A 12787-nucleotide genomic window follows, 5' to 3' on the forward strand; every position below is an offset into this window, starting at 1 on the left:
GGGAGGGGAGAGAGTGAGGGAAAGAAGAAAGGAGGAAGAAAGAGCAAAAAGGAGGATGAGGAGAGAATAGAAGACTAGGGAAGAAATGAAAAGAAAGACAGCTGTAAGTTGTTAGTAGATACTAACCACCATCTGTGAGAGGTGATACCAAGATTCTGCTGAGATTAACAAATTTATGGTCTCATTAGGAGACAGAAATCAAGTGCTTGAAAAGTTATATAAAACAACGGAATAAAGAATAAAGGGAAATAATACTGAGACAACATGACATACTAACAATAGACCTATTGAGCAATGAGAGTTTTGGTCTGTAGACAGCATGAACTCCGTTTTTTTATGAGGGGCAATGGTACCAACGCTGTTGCAATAATTCCTTATGCTTACTTAGCTCTATTAACTGAATTCAACATTAAGCATGTAGGTGGCTTCTGAAGAGAAAAACATTTAATTTAGTTTGTAAGTCTTTCAGGGAGTTATTTAAATATTTATAGTTATTTCCTTTAGCATCTACCATAATTTTGCTTATAATTATTCATTTTGAGAAAAATGATTCTCAAAGTCTTACTTGAAGATATCTTTTGAAAGCCTCATCCCACTCGCAACCCTGTGATGCATGTCTAGAACTTTCTTATTTGGTTTGAAGTCTCGATACTGTTTTACAAGAATAAATAACGGGAATTCAATCCATTGAAAGTGGTGACAGTTTGGTATCTTGTTATTTTTCTAAGAAACATTCTTAATTTACTGTGTTGAACTTTGGCAATACAAGTCCCTTTGGTGACATTAAAGAAGCCCGTCTTTAAAAGATGCTGACAGATGTGATTGTGTTTTACAATGGAGCTGAGTTTCCTACTCTGCTGCATGTAATTAGCATGCAGATAGAGTTCTACTCATTTTACTAGCCCAATGGGCTGCAGTTGGGACAGAGGCCTCAAAGCTCTGCTCACTGAAAGGAAATACACTTTCACTTTCTTTAACATGTTAATGTGTCTCAACTTCTAGAAAAATATAAACGCTAAAAAACACTGCACAAAATTAAGTCTGTGGTAAAGAAAACATCCTTTGTATTAATTTCAAGTAACCATAATGTATCAATTTCATAAGGAACGTGGACAGCCAAGATAGATACACGTAAAATTTAAGGGCCATTATTTTTAGTGTCCTAGCAACATCATTAAACAGAATGCATTATCTTGCAGTCTGGCTGATCTGAATCTGCTCAACTTCCCAATTTTACCTTTTTTTATTCTTTGCTCTTCTTTACTCATAGTGTGGAAGCTAAAATGTTAGTGTCACTGAAAAACTGAATTGCCAGTGTTTGCTAAGTCAAAGTAATATCTCTTTCTTTCAAAGTCTTGAAATTTTCTTTGCTATATTTAATTGGGAACTCTATGTGGCTGAAATCTCTGCAGAATGCCTAGCCCCTTCACTTTTCACATTTAAAAACATAGTTTTAAGAACAAAACTAGAACCTCTGGGAGACAGAAAGAGCACTCACTGGGTCCTCTTTCTTTGAGGCTTCATTTTGGCCAAATCCCAAAGGTTGGCTGTGTGACCTCACCATTACCTCCTCTGTACCAAGCAGAAAGAAAACACAGGAGTCTACATTTCACATGTGCTTGCCATAAATTCTCTATTAGAATCTCAAGCAATAGGACAAAGTAGTGAAATATGAGGAAGCAATCAAAGTGGGAGGATAAGGCCAAGGAGCCATAAATCAGAGCAATGGCATCTCATTTGAGGAAAAGACCATATGATAAATGAAGGTTCACACATGGCAGCAGGCTCTAACAGTAGCAACTCACAGGACCCAGACAAGGACACAGCACATGAACTGAAATTCATAGCTGTGTTGCTCTGTAAATTTGAAAGGAAACTTATTCTCCTCGATTTGCATGGAGGCCCATCTTGTCCTTTCCAGATTTCTTGGGCAGGGCAATGTCCCTTGCCTGAGATCAAAGCATTGTTAGAAGAAGAGCCGACACTGGAACTCATGCTTCCTGTGTGCGAGTCCAGCAGTCAGTCCACTACAGAGACAGCACAGTGTAGGATCACTAGTGTAGTGGGGATAATAGGCAAATAAATATGTACCAAAGCCTAGTTATGCAATTTATAGTAGTGCAACCTGGGACACAGGACTTAAGACATTCCAAACTTTTGTTTTCTAATCTACAAAATTTAAGTAGTAATATCACTATATAATAGTGTTTGGTACATAAAAGGCACTCAGATATTATTAGCTCCTTCTATACCTAATTGCATCTCATCGAGGCCAAGTTTTTCAGATGACCTACATATGCAAGATTACCTCTTAATTCAGTAATTTTATCTGCTTTGTGCATCAGGATACAGGAATGGTTCACATTTGACTGATTTGGCTGCAGTAACATTGCTAGCAACTGTAATAGCATACAGTATTCCCTCCTACTGGTAAGAATACATTCTGCTTTTAAACTAAAACTTGACAGGCCTCTTATAGGCCATGCCAACACTTTGAAAATAAAACGCTTGAAGTTTCAACAGAAATATATTTTTACATGATAGGAGGAAGCCTTCTGGAAATTACTGCTTACATGGAGTGAAAGTGCTGCATCAACAATGGGGCTGTTATGAACTCGGGCTCCACACTGTCTCCTAAAGGGATTAGACAGGTCTCCTAATGTGTCAGAGGAAGAAAAAAGTGACCCAAGGAAGGGGCTAGATCCTTAGTTCTCCTTAGTATTTTCCCATGTCAACACTGAGATTTGAGAAGGCAGAAGGAACTGACTTACTTTATATACTTGTCTGATCCTTTCGTACTTAATGAAATATAAAATGTTTTATTTGACCCCTATGGGAAAACTGCTAAACTGAGCAGTTTGTTCCTGAAATCAAATATCAGCAATCAAAATACTTGCAATATCCCTTAGAAATCAGAACATCACAGATTTGTTAGAAAGTAGGTGCCCCAAGCTTATAGGTGGCTGTTAACATTGTTTTATTTCCTTTATACAAAAAGTAGAAATGACAGAAAAAACACTTTTGACAGAAAACAATACCACCGACCTGATCTCATGAAGGCGCTGAGCCAAATCTGCCCACGTTGTGGGGAAAAGGACATTCAATGAATATTAGCAAATACTCATGCAATTGATGAAATACAAAATGGCATCAGTGGCTTGGTGAATGTCCTGTGGCTAGAATGAATCAATCTAATCTTAAAAAAACATATTTTCCCAATCATGCTTTTAAACAGCATCTCTTTAAAAAACAAGTTATATATACAGATATCACCCCAAAATGAATCTTTTATAGTCTACTACTATAAATTTAAGGCATCCTGATATTCTGTTCTTCTGCTGGTGTGGCATTGTTCTCATGGTTCTCTTTCCATCGAGGACAGTCCAGAAATTTCCAATAGTGTCTAAAGGTCATCAGTGAGGGAATTAAAAAAGTGATTTACAAAAAGAGTTCTTTTGACTCTGGCTCAGCAATGTGCTTTATGCTGCAGGATTTCTTCATTTTTCTATTGATGTCATTATGCCTAAGCAGAAGAGAAACCACAGGCCAAAATTAGATAAAACTATGGTCAAGTTACAAGACAGTACCACCAAACGGCTCACCAAAAATGGAAATTATCCTCACACAAACCACACTGAAGAACACTTCATTCCAATAAGCAAATTATTCTCTTTTCATATAAACTAGTCATTAAACAATGAAAGCGATAGTCATGTAATAACACACACTTGCAAAACACTTTTTAACTCAGCTATGGAAATAATTTCTCAGCCATACTTATTGAAATACAGGCATTTTACAATCAAGGGAATTTTATCAGAATTAAACAAGATAGGAAGTATAGTACTGTTGGTTGAGTATAAACAAAATATTTTATTTAGAAAGATTCACTGGTGACACTTTCATTTCCCAATAAGCTTGAGCCTTAAAAGTTTAAAGAAGAATGCTTTCTCTTTGGGTGTGTGATTACTGAGTAGTAGCATGTTGCAAGATCATAAGTAGATAAATCTGTGGGAAAATGAAAAAGCTAAAGAACAATATGCTGCTTTCTCTTAATACTTGATACCTAGTAAGTCTGTGGAAAAAGAGTACAAACTCAAGCCATGGAACAGCTTTGCTTTTCAAATAAATTTTCCCCTGGGTAGGGGCAATCATTTTCATGAGGTATTAGTCCCATTTTGGGTATAAAATCTTCAGAGAGGAGCTATCTTCTGAGGGTGGACAAGGCCGCATATTACTCAATTACTTCTTGTTGCTATACCAGACAAAAACACTTTCTGGTAATGATACTAGCTGTTATGGGACCACATTTGGATGTAGCAGAACCCTAAGAGTGGCTCTATAGTCTCAAAATTGTCTTGTTCGCAAAGACCATGAAGCCTGTTCTCAGTGTGCGAGAATATATTTGATCATCATCATCATCTGAAAGTTGTAATTCTTGTTTTTAGTTTTCCTCTAACTGGAACTTTAGAGACCTGTCCATGGGCAAGACAGGAAAAGGGAAGAAGGTGAAGGAAAAATCTAGTTGGCAAAAAGATGAGCTAGAAATTCCAATTAAACATATATATTGAATACACACATCTGTTGTCCATATTCTGCAAAACAACACCGAAATAAAAGAAATAAAAAAGGCATAAATTTAGATGAATAAGGGAAATGGGAGAGGATACAACAGACAAATGTCAATGGTACTTCTGAAACAGAAAGGTGGATGAACATTTATAATTGATTTCTCAGAACAGAAAAAGCAAAAACGCAAGCTTACAGTCAGGGAATCCAACTAACTGATTTGCACTGCCAGATGCAGGAATTAGAAGCACTGTGTAGATGATAGCAACTATGTTAAAGAATGAAGAAGCTCTCTATATACTAACACATAAAGACCTCCAACATGTAAGGTGAAAAAAGGAAGAAACAAAACTGTGTGCACAGTAAACCTTTATTGTAAAAAGGAAGATAAAGATATACAATTGTGCCAGGCCTGGTGGCTCAGGCCTGTGATTCCAGCATTTTGGGAGGCTGAGGCAGGCGGATCATGAGGTCAAGAGATCGAGACCGTCCTGGCCAACACAGGGAAACCCTGTCTCTACCAAAAATACAAAAATTAGCCAGGCGTGGTGGCACTCACCTGTAGTCCCAGCTACTTGGGAGGCTGAGGTGGAAGGATCATTTGAACCCAGGAGGCGGAGGTTGCAGTGAGCCAAGACTGCGCCACTGCGCTCCAACCTGGTGACGGAACAAGAATACATCTCAAAAAGAAAAAAAAGAAAAGATATACATTTGTATCTGACTGCAAAATTTAAATAAAATTTGCACATACATAAAATGCTATAAAAGCCGAGTGTGGGTGGCTCATGCCTGTAATCCCAGCACTTTGGGAGGCCGAGGCAGATGGATCACTTGGGGTCAGCAGTTTGAGACAAGCCTGGCCAACATGTTGAAACGCCATCTCACTAAAAATAAAAAAAATTAGCCAGGTGTGGTAGCGCATGCCTGTAGTCCCAGCTACAGAGGCTGAGGCATGAGAATCACTTGAACCCGGGAGGTGGAGGTTGCAGTGAGTCACTGCACTCTAGCCTAAGCAACAGAGCAAGACTCTCTGCCTCAAAAAAAAAAAAAAAAGGTTACAAAAAAGGAACCAAGAGAAAACCAGTAAAGTGATACGGTAAATTAACATTATTATAGCAGAAATAAAAATATTCGGTAGCAAAATTAAAAGGCAAATTTCAGTAAATACGCTACAGATTCAAACTAAAATAATTAAAGTATGGATAAGTAGGGAAGAGTAATTAAAAAAATCTGAGAATCAGTCTAGTATGTCTGATATTAGAATAAGAGGATTTTCAAAAGATGAAACAGAGAAATTGGAGGAGAGAAAATTTTCGAAGAAACTGTACAAAACATTTCCCAGAACTGAGGTACTGAGAGTTTCAAATTGAAAAAGATTGCTGAGTGCCCACAGCCCAAGAATGAAAACAGAACCACATCATGGCAAAGCATCAAAAAGTTAAAATATCAGAGATAAAGAAGAAATCATAAAATCTTCCAAGGCATCAGCAGAGAACAATGAGGCCTCTCAACAGATCCATTAGAAGCAAAAGAAAATGAAATGATGTGTTCAAGATTCTGAAAGAAAATAATTCCCACCTATACTGAGCCAAACACTCAATCTCATAAATTGAAGATATTTTCAGACTAGCAAGGTCTCAAAAAAATTAGCACCTATTTACCTTCCTTGGGTGGAAAGATATATGACTGAAGCACAAGAATAAAACTAAAAAGAAAAGAGGTTCAGGAAACAGTCTAAACAGGAGAGAAGCAAAAGGAATTCCCAGGATGATGTGCGTGGGAGACACTGGGATGACAGCTGTGTGGCAGTGCCAGGTGGCAGCAGTGGAGACGCGGGCAGGAGGAGGGGTCTCCATGAACAGAGAGAAACTGGCAAGCACCTGAGCTGTCTGAAGTTGCCAAAAGATGGTTTGGTCTTCAGCAGAGTGTTTAGAAATACATTGTAAACTAAGAAATCGAAATTATTTCCATGAAAAAGATAAAATTGTATGAGAGAAAATTTAACACAGGACAACACATTGATTTGCTGTGATTAATATTTAAATAACCACAATGATAATTAACACTGAATACTGATTTAACTCTTTAGGGCAATATAACTATATTCATGGGGGTGGGAGGAAGAGGAAGTAGGGATGTGGGCATGTTTGTAGGTGTGTGTGTGAGACAGAGAGGAGAGAGAGAGAAAGAGACAGGAAGAGAGAGAGCAGGCATGGTGTTGGATGCTAAAGCAGAGCAAGACACATTTGGCTCATTGTTAAATATATGGATTTAGGAGCCACACTGACTGAGTTCAAATCCTGGCTCCACAATTTATTGCCATCATTACTGTGTAACGTTGGGCAAGATAAGTAATCATTCTATGTCTCAGTTTCCAATATGCAAAATGAGAATAATAATAGTATCTTCTTGGCTGGGTGTGGTGGCACGTGCTTGTAGTCCTAGCTGCTCAGGAAGCTGAAAAAGGAGGACCTCTTGAGTCCAGGAGTTAGAGGATGCTGTGAGACAAGATCGCACCACTGTGCTGCAGCCTGGGTGACCGAGAAAGATCCTGCCTCTTAAAAACAAAAAAGTATATGCCACATAGTATCATTGTGAAGATTAAAATAGTAAATATGTATAGGGTACCTGAAATATTCTCTGGGATACTGTAAGTGCTTTATAAGTGTTTATAAGTGCTATCATTTTGTTTTCTATAGTAGAATGCCAGTAGATTACAGGGATAATATTTGAAACTGAAAATCTCTAAGAGCATGTTACTTAGACATAGAGAGTACTAGAGAAAACACCTGAAGAAAAAGCGCATGGTTCATTCAAAAGAGTGAGGCTAGGGAAGGGGGTGGGTTTGGCACAGGGCACATCTAGTCTTTACTATAATGCTAGTATTACTCTTATAAGCATCCATATCACTTTAACAATAAATTAAAATAAAAAATTTAAAAGAAGTTTTTGTCAGTCTAAGGATAATATAGTTTAGACTTTCATGGGCATTTCTGCTTTAATATAAAAGGTGCTGTGGTTAAAAACACTAAAATGAGCACTGCTTCTGCAGGACAAAACCCCATATGATTAGAGCTGAATCTATACCAAGTAAAATATTAACTTGAGGCATTTATCTGAAAAATATCAGGATAATTCAATCCTCCCTGAACCCTTCAATTATCTAGTCCCAAATTAACAGTATTCAAAGAACAAAAGTGTTTGGGCAATTTTGGCATGAATTATCCAGATAATTTGCTGCTCCTCTATTTCATTTTTGGATATGAAATCGCATTCTGAGTGACCAAAATTGGAAAGAAAAAGGCTTAAATTTAAATAACAGTTTTTCAAGTAATGTAATTTGCTGACTCATCTAGGCATGGACTGCATATTTCCGCAGTCCATGATGATCAGACAGCAACTTACAGCATCAGTGTAGAAAGGTCCATGGCATGCACTCCATTTCCACTGATAACCGAAACAGGAACACCTTGCTCTTTTCTGTGATCTCCCTCAGAGTTTAACGGAGAGCACATCTATAAATCTCATTTATTAAGAAATGGGATTCTGGTTCAAGGTATGAAAACTTGTATTTGAAGTCCTGAAACTGAAACTCACTGTGGGAAGGTGGTTCTGTGACCAGAAGGCCAACGTTGATATAGAACACACCATTTTCCCCACTGTAGGAAGACAGGCCAGTCCTTTTTTTATTTATATATTTCTCTCTTCTTCCACTTTTCCTCTCTCTAGCTTCACCTCTTTCCAAATCTCTATGAAATCTCTACTATGCACCAGGCACCAAAGGAGACATAGGGAATACACGTGGGGTACAAAGGTTGCTATTGAGGGTCACTATTTTCATGAAGCTCTTAGGCCTTTCACAGAACTTGCCATGTTTTACTTGAATCCTATTTTAATTCTCTCTTGATTATAGTCTCTTATAGTCTCCCTGAGTGAAGGAATCATGCCTTACCCTGGAAGAGCAAAATGTGTGGCTTAGAGCTGAAAATGGTGTTGCAAAGAGTGGCCTGGTCATCCAGGGATGTGGTGTTAGGAAGATTGTCCATCTACACTGTCCTCAGCATGGGAATGAAGAGCACTGGTGACTGGCGGAGGAGGTATATTTGGTGAAGGCACTGGAAGGTGGCTGCTTAAAGTCTCTGTTTGGTATTTTTAAACTCAACCAACCTAATGCTTCTTTAAAACTCCAGCCTTAAGAGAGTTTATAGACAGGCTCTGTTCTTTTAATGTACAGAGATGCCCCTAGTGGTGGCAAACGTGGTGCAAATATGATATTAATAGAATGTGTATCTGCTTTGAGGGCACACAATTCAAAAATGGATCTTCGGGGAATAAGGAAAGGAGCTTGGGGGTGGGGAAGTGAGTACTTAGATTTTCTGACAGTCCTTAAATCAGGAGTGGCTTGCTAAAAGCAAGTGTTCTGGTGGGAAGATTTTGGTATCCAAGGCAGTTAGTTCTCTTCCTGGTACCTCCCCACTGTTGGTTCACATGTGTTCACAAGTTCCATACATTCATTTCCTACCTCTCTGCGGCAGTGATTTAAGAGAGTACAGGGTCTTCCCTGCTTTTTTAAATGTCTCAACTCATCATACTTTGATACTAACTAAACTGTTTCACTGTCTTCCTGTGCTGCAATCTGCTTTCTCCTTTTCCCAGGGTAAGGGGCTTATGAAAAGACATTCCATTTGTGCATCAGTCTTGGGAACTCTGCCAGCCCTTAGAAGGACTTTGCTAAATTGTGCTTAGACACTGGGAAGACATGATCATTCTGGCTTCTCATAACATGGACATTTTTTCTTTATACACAAGACTCTGCCTTATTAGCAACAGTTCCCCATAATTCTACTGTGCAATGGTCAATGGAAACCCCAAACTCAGGCCCATTTGAAAGAAGTAACTGTCACTTAATTCATGTAAAGAAATAGTTCAAGTTTAGAGCCTCCTCCTCTTCTCCAAGTTACAGTATGAAATGAGGGTTTTCTTTCTGAAAATACTTTGAAACTCTAGGCAAGGCTAAGGTGGGTGTGAGCAGGACAGGAGTTGTACAGAGAACACAGAACACCTAAGGAAGGATGAGGTGGGAAAGAGAGAGAGTGAGAAGGAGTTGGTGGTGGTGGGGGGTGGGAAGCAGTAGAGACAGAACACTTGGGGAAGCATTAGGGGAAGAAGTACCTGGGGTACATTGCGGGGAGAGCACATAGTACCTGGGAACTATGGGAGTTGGAAGGGTCAGCGCTGCTCTAGGAATGTCTGGAGCAGAAGGAATCACCTAACTTCAGGTACCTGGCTGTTGTCTTTCAACTTTTGCTTATTGGGCATGGAGCGTGGTGCCAGTAAGTTAGAAACAAAAACAGAAATTATACTTCCGTTCAGGGCTCAGAACATGAAACTATACGCTAGAAGTGGTGGCTCACACCTGTAATCCCAGCACTTTGGGATGCTGAGGTGGATCATCTGAGGTCAGGAGTTCAAGACCAGCCTGGCCAACATGGAAACCCCATTTCTACCAAATATACAAAAATTAGCCAGGTGTGGTGGCACACACCTATAACCCCAGCTACTCAGGAGGCTGAGGCAGGAGAATCGCTTGAGTCTAGGAGGCAGAGGTTGCAGTGCGCCAAGATCATGCTGCTGCACTCCAGTTTGGGGTGTCAGAGTAAAACTCTGTCTTAAAAACAAAATAAAACAAAACAAAACACCTACAATTTCTGAGCAAAAACTCAAATGTCTGTAGTGTTAGGCACTAACTACTTTACTAAATACCTTTTCAATAACAGCACTTTTAATAAACTTCTGTGAACTGTTGCATTGGTAAGATTTGTCTGTCTCTAGAAGGATGCACTCAACATATATTAGTTTGGTAACACACCTACGTGGTTGAGTAATTTTATCATTATCCTTTCAAGAATCAAGCATATGGGTTAAAATATGTTAACACTTTAAGGTCAAAAAATGAAGGCAAGATTAAAATATGGTTATTTGATCATATATATTGAAATGATAGCAAGGACACATTTGTTCAGCAGCATCAGGGTCTTGTTACACTGGCTGCATCATAATTCTGGAAATGCTTTTTAGCGGGCTATGCTCTGGTTGGGAGCAGGTTTTCAGCCACAGCCTCACCTTTACTTCCCAATGTCTTCCACATCTTTTTCTGTTTAGTGTGATGTCCTGGCACTAAGGACAGAAATGTGTGTTTGTGTGTGTTAGAGGTGGGGAAATGATACCCTAAACTCTAACCCTCTAATGGGCACAGCGGATGACCATTACCATAGTGGATATCATCTCACTACTGGCGAAACAGACCAGTCTCTTTGAAGTGGCTGCTGAGCAACCTTAAGAACTACACAAAATATTTCATACCAGCTCTTGGCTCCTGATACACAATTCCCAGTCTGGCTAATTCCTTGGCAGTAAAACCCACACTAATGGTGTTTATTGCTTTATGATTTTCAAGGTGTCCGTGCTAACGCTGGTGCTAGGATTAGGGGTTTCCTGATGTTAACCACTCAGGCAACTGTGCCGCTGTGGTCAAAATGTGTGTTACTGGTGGCAATGGACCGGGGTTACGCCCTTTGCCTATCAGTAACTGGAATCAATGCTCACTCTATGCGGATTGCAGATGGACTTAAACTCTGGGAAATGAATGTTTCACTGCCATTTTAAGACAAGTAATTGCAACAATTTCCTTGGAATTACAATAACCTAAAAACAACTCGTGCTTTGTAAGGTAAAGATAAATCTGCTTATTATAAACCAAGTGATCCCCTGTAGTTGAATCACACTGGGAAAGCTGCTCAAAGGAATAGAGTTGAATCTAATTTTAAAGGGCATTGAAAAGAAATTTAGATTCTTTGCTATCAAGCTGTGACCAATTTAGAAAAATAAATAGCAAATAGAACCTTCACAGAGCAGACTTTCTTTAAAATGTTACATTTATTGTCCTTATTTTTCCTTTATCAGAAAAAAATAACAATTTCTTAGGAACTAAAATGGAACTCCAGTGTATTCCTGGAACTGGGATCCATTGCCTCACTCTTTCCCCCAGGGTTATGCTGATAGGGCAATGCAGAGGCAATAACATTTGGCCCCAACTCCATCCCAATGACTGCCACTGGTTTCCAAAGTTGTATCACCCTGGGCATCCCTGCTACCTCAGAGGAACCATTTGGTGGTCAAGCAAATTTGGGGGCCAAGATTTGGAGTCATCACTGAGAGATGAACACTTAGTTCCTTTCCTTCTTGCAGTGGGGTCCCACAGGCAAACTGAGGCAGGTCTGGATACTTTTCAGGCCCACATTTTCACTCTCGTCTTAATTTATCAGAGGAATCTTTATTTCAGCCAGAGAGATCCATTCTTGCTTTATGTAAGGAGTGAACCGGCTTAGTTCTCTCTGTATGTGATTACGAGTGACTGAAACCTCTCCTTTCTAGCATGAAATAACTAAGCTTCCCAGTTCATATGGAAACACATGACAAATTACAGCCATGATAAAGTATGGGTTAATTTACAGGATAATGAGGGGAAGGGGTCAAGATGTTTATTTAAGTACATTTGAATTATTCTGGAGTTTCTAAATATTTATTGCTAAAGTTAAACTCTGTTAATAAGTAAAGCCAGTGAATCTAACAGGTTCTAAACTGAGCCTTTAGAAGGACTTTTCCTTAGGCTTAGAAAGGGAAAGTGTTAACCTAGTGTCAGATAACTGAGTAGCCCCATAAGCTCATTTTGCGCTCTGATTTTTGTAATCCTATTATAGCATATGTCTCAGCTTTGTTCCCTTGCTTATACAAAGACAGAATGAAATATTTCTGGCAGGAGAATCTACTGTGATGCTAATTGTCTTGCTCCCTGTTGATGTAGGAGCCTGGAAGAAATAAGAGGTATTCTTCCCCTTCCCAAGGAGTTTGCCAACTCGTTGTGCTTTCTTGCCTCAGGGGGTTGCTGGTAACTTCTGTTTAAGGACAAAAGTAGAATTTTCCAGGCACTAGAAAACACATTCCTCCCAAGATGTGGACAGAGAAGGGCATAGGGGTGGGAAACTAAGGTAAGGAGAGATGAAATAGAAGTGGGCTAATATCAAAGTCAAGGAAGGGAATGAGGATTTTTTTCTATTCCTTTTCCAGCCCAGGCACTGGGGTCTCAGCACTGGCCAAGATTCCCTGCCCTGGTGTGGCTGGAAGCAGTTCAGATGCTTGGCTTCCGGCAACACGTGAG

The 12787-nt window shown here is 39.3% G+C and overlaps 1 protein-coding gene across 17 annotated transcripts in view; it reads right to left on the reverse strand.

Moving 5' to 3' along the window:
• Positions 1-2960: 2960 nt before the first annotated feature.
• Positions 2961-12787, reverse strand: part of SNCAIP (synuclein alpha interacting protein) — a 148197-nt gene continuing 138370 nt past the window's right edge. For all 17 annotated transcript variants that reach the window (XM_035291020.3, XM_008991619.6, XM_035291021.3 and 14 more), the window contains one exon: positions 2961-3523. In XM_035291020.3, the coding sequence (XP_035146911.1) occupies positions 3518-3523 (6 nt within the window). In that variant the 3' untranslated portion in view covers positions 2961-3517. The remainder of the gene's footprint in view (positions 3524-12787) is intronic.

This window comes from Callithrix jacchus, chromosome 2, assembly GCF_049354715.1.
Source record: "Callithrix jacchus isolate 240 chromosome 2, calJac240_pri, whole genome shotgun sequence".
NCBI lineage: Eukaryota > Metazoa > Chordata > Mammalia > Primates > Cebidae > Callithrix > Callithrix jacchus.